We start from the raw sequence: 15,920 nt of genomic DNA, 5'->3' as shown, positions 1-15,920 counted from the left end.
ATGAGGACTGCTTTCCCAAAGGCTGGTGAAAAAACGGAACTTTCGATTCATCCCCTCCCCTTCTCCTCTTCCTCCCAAGCCCCCCACCGTCTCCCTGCTCCATTGCTTGTGCCCCCCTTCCAGACAGCTGCTGCTCAGGTTCTGCTGGCGGACAGCCACGCTGCCGCACGGCGGTGGGGTGCTGTCCTCCCTGAGCATGCTCAGCACCAAGGGCCAGCACAGCCCACCCGTAAGATCTTTGCTGCCCTCCACCCCACCCCAAGTGGCCACTGCTAACTTACTTAACGCCGTCCCCAGCAAAGCATGCAGCGGCCCCCCTCTTCGACCACATCTCAACTATCTGGGTGTAAGGGGGGAAGGCACCAGGTCCCGGAGATGCCCCGCACTGCCCACCTCCCGGCAGAGCAACCCCAGATGTGTGAACCCCCCGCGGCACGGCGAACATCTGCCCCACAGCTCCGTACCCCTGTGCCCACCATCTCTGGCTCCCTGACTGTCTTCCCCTCAGAGAAGGGTGCGAAAAGGAGAGACACCTACTAGACTGCAAGGTGCGCTCTCTGACCTCCGGGGTGAAGGCCCCCAGGCCCAGAGCCGAGCGGGCGGCCAGCCGGAAGACATACTCAGTGTTGGGCTTCAGGCCTTCCACAGTGAAGGAGGTCGTTGGCTCGAAGTTCCTCAGCACCTGAGATGGGCGAGGGGGAAGAAAAAAAATAAAAACAAACAAAAAGGAGCAGAGGCGAGCCCTGCCCAGAGACACCTGCCCTACACTCCCCTCTCTCAGCCAGCTCAAGAAACAGAGGGCCGGGATGTTCCTCAGGGCCCCAACCCTTTGCACTGCTCCTCTCCAGACTCACCTCCCTGCTGTGGTCTCCTTCCTTATAGAGGAGCTCATACTTCACTATGATCTCCTGGCGGGGAGGGCTCCACGACAACACGATGCTCGTCTCCGTCTTGGCTTCTGCTCGGAAGTTCATCGGCTGCCCAGGAACTGACGCAGAGAAGGAGCCCACAGGGCAGGACAGGGCAGAGGAGGTGAGATGGGAGACAGGAGGAACCACGTTAACTTGGCTTATTAGAAGAATCCTACCCAGTTTTCCTCAAAGCCTGTGTGTGAAGGGCATGTAATCAGCAAAAGGCCACGCTGTAGAGTGGGGAAGCCCTTCCGTTAAAGCAGTGCCATGTTAAATACCACTGCAGGACCAGGGAAGGTCCAGTGCCGCTGGTGAAGACAAGAATCCTACTGGACCATATGCCTCTTTCTTGGCAGTGCAGGATACGGCCCTTCCCCAGCATTAGGAGATTCAGGAAGCAGAAGGTTCCTGAGGAAGGCAGGGCTTCCTCACCAGCACCCAACTCCTGTGAGCAGAGCACCCAAAAGCAATGCTGGGAGACAATATGTGATAGAACACCTTTTGTTCTCAGCTAAACATATCTGCTGTGACAATAATAGCTTTGTTTTACTCTGCTTTTAGAAAAAGACAAAATTAAGCCCATTGCCGCTCAGCTCTGAGAAGGTAGCTTCTGGGTGCTCTAAGAGTTCAGCTTCACCATTCCCTGGGCAGTGAGTGTTTTCAGGTCTATTTTGAAGACATTTAGAAGCTGGAAACATGAAGATACCTCGCTTTGAAGCATGGAACAGCAAAACCAGGCTCTCCTTGCACAATTGCTTGCCCTACCCATTTAAGCAACAACCTTTGTGAGCAAAGACAGAATGAAAATCATGTGCCAAGCCCTTGGGCTCCAGCTGCTGGACCAAACTTCCTCCTAGAAAGTTATTTCTTTTTTAACCGAACTGAACCAATAAAGAAAAAAAAATGGTCTGGTGACACAGAGGCCACAGCTGGATAATGGAATAAGCCACCACCTCTCCCTCCTGCAGCCCAGTGCCTCCAAGGTTAGTGACACAGGTGCTCACCTCCTTGTTGCGTCTTAACCTGGATGGGGTCCGAAAGAGGCCCGTCTCCCACCGAGGTGAAGGCCAGGACCCGAACTGTGTAGGTTTCGTCCTCCAGGAGGCTGCCCACCGTGGTCAGGAGGCTGTCATCCACGTTGTGCTTCTGCCAGTTGCTGACAGGCTGATCAGGCTCCATGGTGTAATACACACGATAGCCACGGATCTGCCCGTTGGGCTCCACTGGTTCCTCCCACTGGATAATCATGGTGGTGCTGCTCAGCATTCGTCCCTGCACGTTACGGGGGGCACTGGCAGGAGCTTGTTCCCCTGTGCGAGTGACCACTGACTCGCTGGGAGGCCCCTGCCCAATGCTGTTGACTGCAGAGACCCAGATCTCGTACTCAGAGTTGGGGCTGAGCCCCCCAATGCTGTAGCGCGTGGTGGTGATGTCCTCTTTGATCTGGTATGGTCCGTCCTGGCTTTTAGACTTGTATTCAATGACATAGTAGGACACGGGGTCTGGATTTCCAGAGTCCCAGGTGATGGTGATACTTGTTGCTGTCGTCTCTGTCACCACTGGTGTCCCAGGAGCCTTGGGGAGTGCTGAGGATTAGGAAGAACAGACGTTAAAAAAAAAAAAAAAAGAAAAAAAAAAAGGTGTGTTGAAGTGGTGCCTAATTGAGCTAGTTAGGGCTGTAGGAGCCAGAGGCACAGTACCAATCACAGAGCGGCAGTTCAGTAAAGTGCCGCTGAAATATTATGAACCTAGTTATACACTCTATTATCCTCCTTAAACTGCTCCATCAAAAGGGAAGTGCTCAGCTAAACATCTGGAATCATTAGCACAGACTTCAGCTGAACATCCGCTGGCTCACAGGGCAGCAAGGAAAAGCGGTTTTGCAAGAGCTCTTTCAGAGCACATCATCAGATCTTCTGAAGCACCGGCTACCCAGCTCTGGCACTGCTGAATTTCTCCACGTCTAGCGTGCAGGTAACAGTACAGCATGGACTGTACTCTCCAGAACTAGAAAGCCATAAATACATGCAGTACTTCACCTCAATCCACAAATGTGTTAACGTCCATCTCCTGTCACTCATCCAAAAGACAAACTTGCTGGAGACTGCATGCTGAATGCCGGAAACCTTTAACCTTTTCCTCACTACTTGTTTTAGACCCTTTCCAATCTCATCTTCTCTAGGCTTGAGCAGCCTTAAAGCTCTAACTTCTCATTTCATCTTCTGACTGGGGAATATTGCAGATGCTTACAGACAAGAACAAAAGGGGAAATAGCAGTGAAATAAAATGACAAAAGGCAGAATGTACCAGCAGGGCAAGATTCCACACCTGAGGACAATTGGAAGCAGAAGCAATGTATCTATCAGCCTTTTAAATTAATAGTGTAAGATGGAAAAAAGGGAAGGAAGAAAACAGGAGAATAAACAGCACTTCAGCCCAGCCGTGGGCATCCTTTCTCTAGCACTTAAGCCCAATCCCTGTGAAAAGCACAGGATCGGCGTCATGTCAAGATTCACCAGTGCCTACCTACTCACTTCTACGGTGAGGTCTCCCTCAGTCAGATGCACCGACACAAACCGGACGGTTTCTCTTCACCACTCCCCTTCTCCAAGGTATTTCTCCTCCTCTCCCCCTCCCCTCCGAATCCTCTCCCACCCCATCTCCCCCAGATCCCTCGTGGGCAATGCCATCACTCAGAGCAGACACCAGCTCATACACCGAGCTCTACACTCACCCAACCACAGGGGCATCCCGCTTGGGTTTTAATACTCCCCTGCTGAGGACAGAATAGATTGAAGATTGCACCCGTGCTCCTCCTGGAAATTGCTAGCTGGAAGCTGGGGATATTCCCCCTCTTGCTGAGGCAACAACGGCCACTAAGATGCTGGATCTACGTTCTACTGCAAGGGCATACATGTCAGAGATCCTCAGGGCCTTGGCTGAATCTCTAACCTCGGAACAGGATGGCATGCAGGCTTCAAGCCATCCAAGGCTCCTTGCAAACTGCCCAGCCAGCCCCATATCCCAGGACAAAAACAAGCATGCAGGGCTTTAAATCAATTTTCTTCATAACAGACAGCCCAGTTGTCCTGAAGCAAGGGAAGATCTCAAGCCACCAGCATCCCATTCTCTGGGGATTCCTTTGGGCACGGGATCCCCACAGACGCATGCACAGATCCCAGCACGTGGCACGCACGGTGCACAGGTTTGTCTTCCTGCTCATGCTCACATACGCATATACATACGGGCTTGTACCACCACGGACGTACATACATGCAGTCAGGCACCCTCATGCCCATACAGCCACGTTGCTGACTCACGTGCACACACACTCATGCACGACAAGCGTGCTTCATGCATAATCACGTCCCCACATTCATCACGTGCAGGTCAGTCATGGGCTCTCCCCATGCAGGCACACAAAGCCACGGGCAGGACCACAACTCACACACACGCAGTCGCACGACGACACGCACTCATGCACTGGCGAAGGCTTACCGGCACGGCCATTTATCTACAAATGCTCACATGCACGAACACGACACGTGCCCACAGCTCTTTGCACACGTGCTCAGACGCTCCGTGAAGACCATGCGCCCAACACGTGCCTTGCACGTACGTACACCCATGCAGCAGCTCACGCACTTGTGCATGCACGCTCCTACAAACATGCATCGTCGGGGAACCCACGCACTCGCTCACGCAGGTGTGCTCACACTCTCTTACATTTCACCGTGATCTGAGCAACGGCTTCTATGACTCCCAGACTGGACATGGCCACACACGTGTAGTTGGCTGAGTCCTTGACATCCGTGAGCTCCAAGACATTACGGCCCACGGGCATGTCATCTTCGGGCGTCAGGTCCTCCGCTCCCTGCATCCACTTGACGTATGGCATGGGCGAACCCACCGCCACGCAGGTGATGTTGACGTTGCCGCCGGGCATGATTTCGTGGCTGACGGGCAAGATGGAGAAGCGAGGGGCCACGCGGCGAACTGTGGACGAGACGCACAGAGGTAACAAAAAAACAAAACAGAACAAAAACGAAACAAAAAAATAAAACAAAACAAAAAAAAGAAAGAAAAGAAAAAGAAGAAAAGGGAGAAAAAGAAAAAAGAGTAAAAGATAATTTAAATACAGATGGGGTTTGTCATCATTTATTTTCTTCCTTCATTAAAAACAAAACAAAAATCAAAGAAACTAAAAAATCAAAAACCAAAAACCAAAAAAATTAAACTTCAAATAAATTTGTACTTCACAAACAATATATAGAATATAGACATAAAAGCGATATTTCATAGCAACAGGGTTCCATTGATCAAGATTAGACCCATCACAGCACAGATAAAGACACAAAAATTTATTAGCAATTTCTCATCTTTACTGGCAAGAGCTGGCATGGCGAGCGTCGAAAATCTCCTCCACAGGCGCTGGGGCCCCCAGCTCCCCGCTCCGCGCCCTGGGAAGCCCGCTCCTCCCCTTTTCCAGTGGGGTCCAGCTCATCCTCCCCTATCACCTTCTCCCGCGGCTGAATAAATCGGCTCCTCCACCACCACGGCTTGGAGACACCCCAGGGGCTGCCCCCGTCCCCAGAGAGGGGCCGGCTCCGTGCCCGACGGGGGGCGAGGGATGCTGCAGCCTTGGGTGGTGGCGAGGAGAAGGCGGGCACGGAGGTGGAAACTTCTCAAGATTTTGCCTTGTTAGGAAGGCCCAAATCTTGTGACCCAGAGAATCCAACCAAGAGAGAAGTATCACATCCCCAGATGCCGGAGAGACACCACTTGAAAAGCAGAGAGGCAAAAAATAAAAAAAAAGGGGGAGAGGGAGTCCCCGGAGCGGGACAGAATTTAGTTGGTGTCTGCGTGTGAGAACCGTCCAAGGGGATGCAGTCCCCCTGGAGCGAGACAGAGTGTGGAAAAGATGAGAAACTCTAATGAAATTTTTGTGGTTTTCGGGTATAGAAACCCTAACGAAGCCTCTTTAAGATCTGACACGGTTCCATTGATAGATGCAGCTCTCAGAGTCACAAACATCATGCAAAATAGGTAAAAAAGAGACAGAGAAAAAGATAGAAAGAGAAAGAGAGAGAGAGGAGAATGCAGAGAAATATAATTTATGGGCGGCTAGCAAATGCCCACATGGAAACTGAATAGAGAGAGAGCAACAGAGAAAGAAAGGAAGACGAGGAGAAGGAGAACAAGGAGGGGAAGGGAGAAAGAAGAGAGAGAAAGAGAGGGAGGGGAGGGGGAAACCCACTTTAATGCTGCATACTTTTTCTAGCTGATGTGACCCAATGTGGTGGCTCACATTGTCACATCTCAGCCCTGGCGGAATAATAAATAGAATAGAATTAATAAGAAAAACAAGGTAATGAAACTTTAACGTTGAGAAAACAGTGACATGTTCTGTGCATCTCCTTAGCAGAGAGGTGGATGCAGCTTCCAGACCTTACACGATAAGAACATGGACGCAAAGGGAAGGGGGTGGTTTCCTTGGCTCCATTTTCTGAACTAACTGAGCTGGCCGAGGTGGATGCTCTTCCTCAGGGGTGAAAGCAGGAGGACGGACAAAGGAGAAAATAAAGTGCCTGAGAGAGGCCCTAGGGAGGAAGCTGAAGGCAAGGTCCCATCCTGTAAGCAGGGACAAAAGGATTCAGACCCCAGTAAGCTGCAGGCACAGCAGCAGCCCAAGGAAAAAAGGAGGGTGGGAATCCTCCCAGCTTGTGAGAGCCATGCGATAAACACCCCTCGGGAAGGGTGAGCAAGGGGACGGGAGAGGTAGGGGTGATGGGGGCCTGAGAAATATTTGTCCCTGGTGTCCTCTTCCCAGGTAACCCCTCTGAACAACCTCTCTAAAACCACCAACGGTCACATCCATGCAATAGCAATGCAAAAGACACCAGAGCTAAGCCTGCAATCTCTTTTCCCAAGTCCTAGTGCCTTCAGATGTCCCTTGGAATTGATGTCCTCGTTTTTTTCTGGTATTTATCTTCCAGCCCATTCCCCTGGCTGCCGCTCAACATTATGGATCTTTTCAGATGGGGAGTGCGCTGCCAGGAGAGATAGTGGCTGTTTTCCATTTAGTGGCGTTTTGTTAAACAAAAGCCAAATATGGCCTCTGCTTCCTCCCACAAACTGACAGGGAGATATCTTCACAGAAAGGTGTTCTCTTACCAGCATGCTACAGGATCCTTCTCTGCACAGTTACAGGGAAGGAAGAGAGGACTTCCAGCTTTGGGGCCTTGGGAGCTCAGAGATGTCAGAGGAGACATCCCACGTGCACAGCTTTGTGAAGGGAACTGACAGCACGTCCTCACCCGTGGTGCAGTGGGGAAGGGCCTGGGGTGTGGAGGGCCAGACCACAAACTCGCGTGGACGCTGTGACTAGAAGCTGACTTTCTGCTTAGAGAAAGGTGTGAGGGGAGTACTGTGGTGTTTGCACAACCTCTGGCACCAGCACTGGCTCACGAGGGCAGGCAACGTGCTTCTTGCTCCCTCCTGTCATACCCCTTTGAAGATCGGGAGCCCTGGACACGAGGGCACGGCCCTGGGGCCTACCCCGTCTTTCCTTCCACTGTCTGCTGCGGGAGGTTTCAGAAAATGGAGCCACGCGAAGACCACCCCGGTCACAGTCTGAGACAAGATGGAGAGAACTCGAAAAGAAACAAGTGGGGTCACCATGCAGACAGATCTGGGTGGGGATGGCTCTTCTGAGTGTAACCTTCTGGAGAGGAGAGGCAGGGTGGGAAGAGGTGAGGAGAAATGGGGAGACGTAGGCCGGACAAGATCCGGTCAGCAAACAGCATCGACAGCAACAAACAACGGCAGGTGGGATGCAAACACCGAGTTGTCATGGAAACAGAACAAGACAATTAATTCAAACCGAGGCTAATCGCAAAGAAATGAAACCAAACTAAAAGGGAAAAAGGAAAAAAAAAAAAAAAAAAAAAGGAAGAACAAACCAGAATTTAATAACTGAAAAGCATCATTCGATGGATGGCGGAGTGCTGAGAATCGGAGCCTGAAGGGAACAGCCTGCTGCCGTCTGCGTGTTTGTGGCAGGGACGGGGAAGAGCCACTCACAAAACACAAGCTCAGGACCACGGAGCCCAGCAACGAGCCGGCCTCCTCTGCATGCCCACGTCCAGAGGGAAGCAGGGAAGCAGTTCTCCCCCCGCCGACCTCGCTGCACCCAGGGCTTAGGGTTTTAGGTCAGCTCTGTGGGATTTTAGGGCACGGTAATTGCTCTGCTGGTTTAATTGCAGTTTTCACAACTAACGGGGAGCAACCGGCACATCTGGGTGCCAGCTGAAGACACGGCGTGTTTCTGTGAAAAGGGGAGGATTTGGGGCAGGGGAAGTGGCGGGCTGATGCGAGGACAAAAGGGGCGGCAGCATTTCTGTCGTGCATCCTGGTTCAAAAAAAGCTACACACTGCTGTGTGTACAGATACACAGACATCCACACGCTGGTCCAGGAGGTGAAAATAACTCCAACGCTAGCTGAGGTTGGAGATCTCAGCGAGTCCCTCGATACATCCCTGCCAGGGCTCAGGGCTGCGACAACAGCAGTTTCTGTAACAGGAAATACTTGTAGGGCTCGTCTCTGGATACCAGGAACCATGTCGCTGTTTATTTTAATTGCCATACCACTCTGATTTGACTGTTGACATGAGATTTCTCAAGCTGAGAATCTCTGGGTCAGCATTTAGGTCAGAGCCTAGGAAGAGAGCAGTGGTGGGAAGCAAGCTCGAAGAGCAGCTAGAGATTGAATCAAGAACAATTTCAGCTCTGGCTCCAGCTGCGTTTCAAGCACAGCAGCTGAAAAAGTGAATTTTTTCCATCTAAAAATGCAGAGAAGTGAATCCTTTTGTTTTGCCATCCAACAAATTCAAGAGACTGGGGAGGTAAGGGGAAGAACTGCCCTCTCTGGAAAGGGGAAGTTGTGGTGGGGCAGCCAGGGCTCCACTTTACAGACCACTTCTCTGATGCTCTTAGCAATTTCTTGCTTGTCTGATCTCTTCTTTCCTAGCACTGAGCTCTCTCTCAGGCAGGAACACCCCATTTCTAGAGCAGGGCAGATCTTTCCTCTTCCAGAAATTTAGCCTTTTTTTTTTTTTTTTTTTACTAATACTCCTTTACCACCCTACAGGAGCTACAAGGCAGATTCCTCGTGTTTCTTAAGGCAGTCTGCCATTGTGCAGAATTCAGGTTAAAAACACCTCCAGTGACAACACAATGCAAAGGCTGCAAGTCACCGACATCTCCATGTGCTTCTCTTCTCTCCCTTCAGATGCTGAGGGTGCAGTCAGGCCAAGGCCTCCAGCTGCCACTGGTTTCAAGGAGCACCTTAGCCCTGAGCTTCAGGGATGTTTGGTTTCCATGACAGCTTTGTCCCAACTGTTTTCCAAAGCCAACCTTGCATGCATACAGACGTGCATGCTCCATGTGCATGTGCAACATCTCCTGATAAACACACACAAGCAGGCACACACAAAGACACGTTTTCAATGGCCAAAAAACTCTCAGGAGCTTTTTTCAAACAAGGATACAGCTCATTACTGACAGAAGCAGGCTTTAGGACTGGAGCAGGACATTTGTGATGCAAGTCAAATTACTGCAGCGCAGAGAAGCCATTTCCGAGGCACGGAAAGATTTCTTAAGTCCAGTTAGTTTTTTGTTTTATATTGTTGGATAAGTATTACTTATATTTATATTGTTGGTAAGTATTTCACAGAAGCAAAGCTGCACCCCAAATTCTGCTTAACTTAACTTACATGAGAAACTGAACAGATCCAGAACTTTTCACTCGCAAAGCCAATTGGTTTTGTTGCTGCTCATGGCTGCAGAGGTTACCCCAGCTTGTGTTCTGTGAGTGGCATTTTTGGTGCATTATTCTTTCCAACGAAAAGGAAATCAACATCACTAAGGTCCCCCCCCACACCACTCGGTTATAAAGACAGCTGGGGTCCACAAGGTGAGAGACATTTGGCAAGGGACGGATTTACAGACCTGATCGGAAGAGACACTGGGAGATCCAGGGTTGACTTTTGCAACACCAGAATCCATCCTTAAAATGTGTTCCCAGGATGCTGCTAGCGAAAGAAATCTGAGGACCAACCGACCAGCTCGTGCTGGGGAAACCTACCGGTTCCACTTTTTAAGCCCTTTCCAGATTAGCTCAGGGAGAAAAACATTGGAGGAAAAGTGGGGAAAGGAGAATGTCCTAGACAAGAACCCATCACTTCAAACCCCGATTCACATTAAAAACCAACCAAAAGAGAAACGTACTTCATATCTTAAAGAATAAATTAATTGGAAAAGGAAAAAAACAAAGAAAAAGAAAGTGAAGTGACTGGTTGAAAGCACCAAACAAAACCAAATGGTATTAAACATTTTGACACTCAGCAAGCTGCTGCTCCAAATGAGGTGAGAAGGCGGACATTATTGGCCATTTTGGTGAGACAGGAGTCATTCCGTCTTGCTCCAAAATGAGGAGGGGTAGGGGAAAGGGTGCCAAAATAATGTGCAGCCTCTACGTTATTAGTGAAGCTTAGATTACACCTGTCCTCCCCTCCCAAAAGGTGGTCCGTCCCTGCCCCTGGGCTGTCCGTGCAGCCGCCTCTGCCTTCTCCCTCTCCCATTCCAATTCCAAGTTGATTCCACTGCGGCGAGACGCTGCTCGGCTCTGGATTTCCGACCTCCGTCCCTCCAGAGGACGAGATACTTCCCTCCTCATGCCCATCTCCTTCCTAATTTCCTTCATGGTAAATAAAAATAAATAAGTAAATAGTTGGATAAATAAAGAATGAGACCAAGGCTTGGTTTTGGTCTAAGGAAATCCATTACCTTCCCAATCATTGTCACTTTTCCTCTTAAAAAAACACATTAGTTGGGTGACAGGCTGGCTGAACATCTCTGGTCTTTTGTAATTCTTTTTTTTTTTTTCTTTTTCTCTTGCTTTTTACAGGATTGAATATAAAATAATTGGAACCCAATTGTTTCTCAAGAAGATCTGTAAAATTAAACGCAGGCTTTGCTCTTTCATTTTTGTTATTTTAATTTGACAAGGTGTAATCTAATTTTTTCCCCTAAAACAAAGAGAACAGCGATGCAAAAGGTGTAAGAGACACAGGCAGGCAGAGATTTCGAGATCAGTACAGCACAGTGTTCCTGCAAAGTGCCCTCTATAGAGATATACATAGATATACATAGATATACAGTTTTGATTTTTCTTTTTGGGGGGTGGCTTTTTGTATCCATTTCCATTTTCTGATACCCTTGAGAAATCCTTCTGCAGAAACACAGCAAATTGGTTTGTTTGCTTTGGTTTTTGAACTAGAATTTCAGAGCTGAGGACACCCCAAACACAGACAGGGCGCTCCCCCACCCATGGAAGTGCTAATGCAACAAGGACTGTCCCAGAGCTCGCCCTCCCGAAACTCCAGTGCCTGGAAAACGGCATTACAGGGGCAGCTGTACGAACTAGCGGCGGCTCTGCCTCCCTCCTCTTCCATTAAAGACTTTATCAATGCAAGTCTAAAAAGGTATTAAAACTCCTACGGTTTAAAATATCAAGGATTGCTTTGACCTCGTGGCCATTTGTTAAATCTATAGCGCAATTGGAATTATTTCCTTCTAACCTGTAAAAGGCATTGGAAGTTAAACAGCTTAGCAACCGTTCCACTTGTCTACGGAGGGACCGGCTGGGGAACCAGCGGCTCTCATTTAATGGTCAAATTACGCAGGAGCCAAACTTAACCCAGGAGCAGGCTAAGGGCTAAATTACTCGTTAAATTAGTCACATTTTAATATATTTTGAAGCTGTATTTCCTGAGGTCCTAGGCATGCAATTTCTGCATTTTCTATGGTTTTTATTTTAATTGATCGGAACTAGTTTTGCTATTATGTGTTTATCCCTGGCCTGTTTTCATCTTCAGGCTCTCAATGAGTTGAGGTTTTCCAGACAGCCTTGAAAAAATATTTGCAATGTTCTCAGCAGGAAGGGGGCTGCAGAACCTGATTTGGGGTGAATAAGCACTGTACTTGACTCCAGCAGCAGAAGAGGCAAGGCCTAAGCAGGCACAGGGAGTGCACTGTGCTGTTTTAAATGCCTGTCGAACCATTTAAAACCCTCTGTGCTTGAAAAGAGCACGGCAACAAGAATCTCGAGCAGAGGGAAGAAGGATTATCCCTACAGCACCGCAACTGCTGCCTTTTGTAACTCCTGACAGGGCACCGCTGCGTGAAATAGGGTAAAATTTTTAATTCTGGTAAATTCAACCAAGACAATTTGTCCTGTACCAACAGCAGCGGCTCTGCACAGGTTGCTAAAGCACAGCCCACACAGCCCTACGGTGCATTGTTCCTTCTTCCTTTCCATTTGTAATCTGGAAGAGCGTGCGGAGACACTCAGTCTTTGCACAGCGCTCTATCTTGAGCCAAGCAGCTGGCTATTTGGATCGAAATAGAGCAACAGAGGTAAGAGTTTAAAGCTTTGAAAATTAAGAGGAGAGCTACAAATTGCTCCATTTCAAGGGAGCAGAACAGCTGCGGCCACAGATTTTGGCCAGGCAGCCATCCACCCTCTCTGGGGCAAAGCCTGGACGCCGTGCGCGTTGACTCACTGATGCCTGTAAAAAAACAGGCAGGTTATGAATGATCGTACCTGGTTTTATGTGCCAAAGCGGAGTGAGCATCTCAGCCCTTCTGGGCAAGACTCAAAGCCTGTTAAAAGGCCGGGAAGGTTTCCCTTGTGCCCTAGCTGAAGGAAGGCCATGTAGCTCTCTGCATGGATGCTGTACCCAGCCGTTTGCTTTCTGATTAGCCGTAAGAACTGCCAGGCTCTGAAACCAGCCTCCCCTGTATGAAGCTGGTGCCTAGCACTGTGCACGCAGAGGCATAAAGCTCTCGAACACCATCAGTGAGGAAGACACCTCTTGCTACCCAGGACTTCAAAGCAGTCCTTTCCTGCAATCACTAAAGGGCAAGAACTTTGATGGTATTTGTGTCCCTAGGGATACAGAGACGCATCTATTTTTGCAAGCCAGATGAGCTGTACAGCTCCCACAAAATCAGCATCTCCGTCTTAAGATGTGCTGATTTGCCCGACAGAGCTGCGTGCTTCCTTACACTGACTGCAAGTGAAATTCGGACAATTGACTTAGGTCAGAAACTTCTATACAGCCCGGGCCGGTGGCAGGATTCCTCTCACCTCCTGATCTGCTTTTCGGGTCTCCACGAAGATGCTTCTGCATTTTGACCTTGGAAATTCCCTGATGGTGGACTCTCTGCTATTTTGGACTGTGACATGATCTGATCTGTAATAACATGCAATGCAAACCCTGCGCCAATTATTGCAAGGCCATGCCTGTAACTTCTAGCAAACCAGGTAACCTCTCCTAGACAGGTTTCAAGTCTGTGTTTCCCTTCCTGGTGCCGTTCCAGCCTATGGTGCCTACATCCAATTTAGCTTTAGTTTATTGTTGTTGATATTATTATAGCTTTTATTGGCTCTTAAGGAAGAATTTAATCTTAAGACCTTCTCAGACCACAAGTGATTCTAGCAGCAGCAGCGCAGTTTGGGCATGTTAGAGGTATTTTATAAAAGATAAAATAAACAAATACAAAAATAAATGGTGTGTAAATCCCTTTTTAATTGCACCTAAATCCTGAAACTCAAACTCCTATTCATGAAGGAAAATCCTCTGATTAGTGGTGATTATCACCTTTTAGTCCTAGGCAGGAGGGAGGTGGGATGGGAACACCTCATTTCAAATACTATTCCTTCTCTCTTGCTCTTTTTAAATAGAACAAGTCTTTATTCTTTTTTCTTTAAATAGAACACCGGGATTGGGGGATGTCCTTTGGCTATTGTTGGCGTTAGTCAAAGTTAGTAGAGCCACAGCTGGCCGCTTTAGAAAGACATTATCAACAGTGCAGCATTTCGGAGTGGTACCCTTGTATCTAAGGGGAGAGGGGGAGAGACTTGAAGGAGGGGGGGGGGAATACCAGTACTGAGGGTCCGAGCACTGAAATCTCAGTATTTTAAGAAAAAGAGAAAGACAGACAGAAAGAAAGAGAGAGACAGAGAAAGAGAGAGACAGATACTGTGTCAATACTGCACTGGATTTCTCAAAAATCACACAGCTTTAATACCTGTACACTAGGAAAGCCACTCCTTTGGTAGATTATTGAGTAGTGAGGACTGATGGGCAGAGGGAAACGCATAAACAGGGAAAGGAAGGGCATTCAATTCTGCACAGGGCAAAAGCACCAAGCACCAATGGTAGAACTAACACACTGCAAAAAACCCACCTGTTTACTATCCCATGTGGCTCGCCCACTCAGGATGCACACATGGGAGGCAACAGAAGCTTAATGGGGATAAACAGGGAGATGAGAAGAGGGAAAAGAGGCATTTTCAGCTAGAATGTAACTTGTCAGATTTCTTATTGCTGTTTACAATAAGGATGCAGCTGCCAGATGTGTCCCAGCAGCCTCTTTCGTGTCTACCACTGCTGCATTTCTTTTTTCACATTCCTTTCAAAAGGAGGGCTCTACCTTATCTGGAGCTGGTATTTCTGAGATAATCACGCAGGCTGGTTTTCAAGGTGCCCGTAAGGCAGGCAATAATGGTTAAATGACAGGGAATAAAGAGGGTAAATGGGGAGAGGCAGAGCCATGAAATCCAGCTACCCTTCTGCAGGAGGCAGCTGGCCGGCTGCCCTTCGGTTCTGACGCCGCAAGGACGAGGCATCACCTCCTGCAAGGGGCTGTGCCGAGGTCTGCTGATGAGACAGGGCACAGCCCGACGGTGGGGCTCGCTGCTCTAAAGGAAAGACAACTGCGTGTGCTTCAGTAACACGGGAGGAAGCTTTCTGTCCTTCCACATCCTGGTCCGAAAGCAGATTAGCTCCCATACACAGTGTCTTGGGTATCAGCGTTGGGAAAGGGGCAGTTACCAGTTCTGGATGGCTTGGGAAGCTCTTCGAAGCAGGGCTCAGGGTTTTTCTCTGTGTGCAGGATGTGGAAAAGCAGCCACACCTCCAAGAAATTGGCAAGTAATGAGGTGACCCAGGGTCTGCTCTGATTCTTGAACTGAAACCCTGGCTTCTTACCATCTTTTCCACTTCCCAGATCCCTCCCTCCCCTCAAAACAAAGGCTTGTCCCAAATAGCAGGGCTTCCATGGACAGGCGTTAGAGCTGTGTGACTCCTTTCCTCCTGGAGGGATTGAGGAGTTCAGTTACCACCGGGTGGGCAGGAACACTGGCTTCTCACAATGCGTTTGGAATAAACTACAGCACAGCATAACCAATCGAAACTGAAACAGGAAATCAAGAGAAAGCAAAAAACCCAACAGAACAAAAAATTCAGAAAGTAAGAGTAAATCCACTTCAAATAAACCAGAATTGTCAAAAAAAGAAGAAAAACAAACCAAAAAAAAACTATACATATTTATATACAGAAAAAATAAGTCGTAATTAATTTAAAAAGTGGCATGCAAAGAAGATTGTTACATTCTCCTATCATGCATCAGGCCCAATGTCCAAACGGCAAGGTAACCATGACGACAAAAAAGTGCAAGAACTCAGCAACATTACCAAAGGATGCATAGAGAGGCCCACAATGCAACTCAACTCATCTCTGCGAGACCCGGGAACGGGCGGGTCTCGCTCATCTTAAAGATTTCTTGCTTTTTCTCTTTTTTTTTTTTATTTTTTTATTTTTTTATAAATATATATATTTTTTTCTCTTAAGAATGTAAAAATGTGGGTAAAGAAAGTAAAAAAGAAAAAAACCACACCAACCTTCTCGTAGCTCTGAGGGATGTTAAGGGGGTTTGATGCGGAACACAATGACATGAGGAGAAGAGAAAAATAGGGGAAACACAGAGAGAGTAAAAAAAGGCCTTCTCAAGGCTGTCAGCTGCAAATTGATTGTTTTTTTTTTCTCTTAACCAAAATAAAAAGAAAGGAAAAAAAATGAAGATAGTAACGACCCTCCTTC

At 48.3% G+C, this 15,920-nt stretch overlaps 1 protein-coding gene across 8 annotated transcripts in view; it reads right to left on the bottom strand.

Moving 5' to 3' along the window:
• PTPRS (protein tyrosine phosphatase receptor type S) overlaps positions 1-15,920 on the bottom strand; it is a 156,061-nt gene that overhangs the window by 43,333 nt on the left and 96,808 nt on the right. For all 8 annotated transcript variants that reach the window (XM_080566123.1, XM_080566126.1, XM_080566128.1 and 5 more), the window contains exons 7-10: positions 4,638-4,907; positions 1,916-2,497; positions 855-988; positions 538-682 (exon numbers count right to left, since the gene is read on the bottom strand). In XM_080566123.1, coding sequence (XP_080422249.1) covers positions 538-682; positions 855-988; positions 1,916-2,497; positions 4,638-4,907 — 1,131 coding nt within the window. The remainder of the gene's footprint in view (positions 1-537; positions 683-854; positions 989-1,915; positions 2,498-4,637; positions 4,908-15,920) is intronic.

The sequence above is a fragment of the Anser brachyrhynchus genome, assembly GCF_964034855.1.
Source record: "Anser brachyrhynchus genome assembly, chromosome: 23".
In the NCBI taxonomy this organism is placed as follows: domain Eukaryota; kingdom Metazoa; phylum Chordata; class Aves; order Anseriformes; family Anatidae; genus Anser; species Anser brachyrhynchus.
The sequence above is the reverse complement of the archived record's forward strand: the minus strand, read 5'-3'. Positions and strand labels throughout refer to the sequence as shown.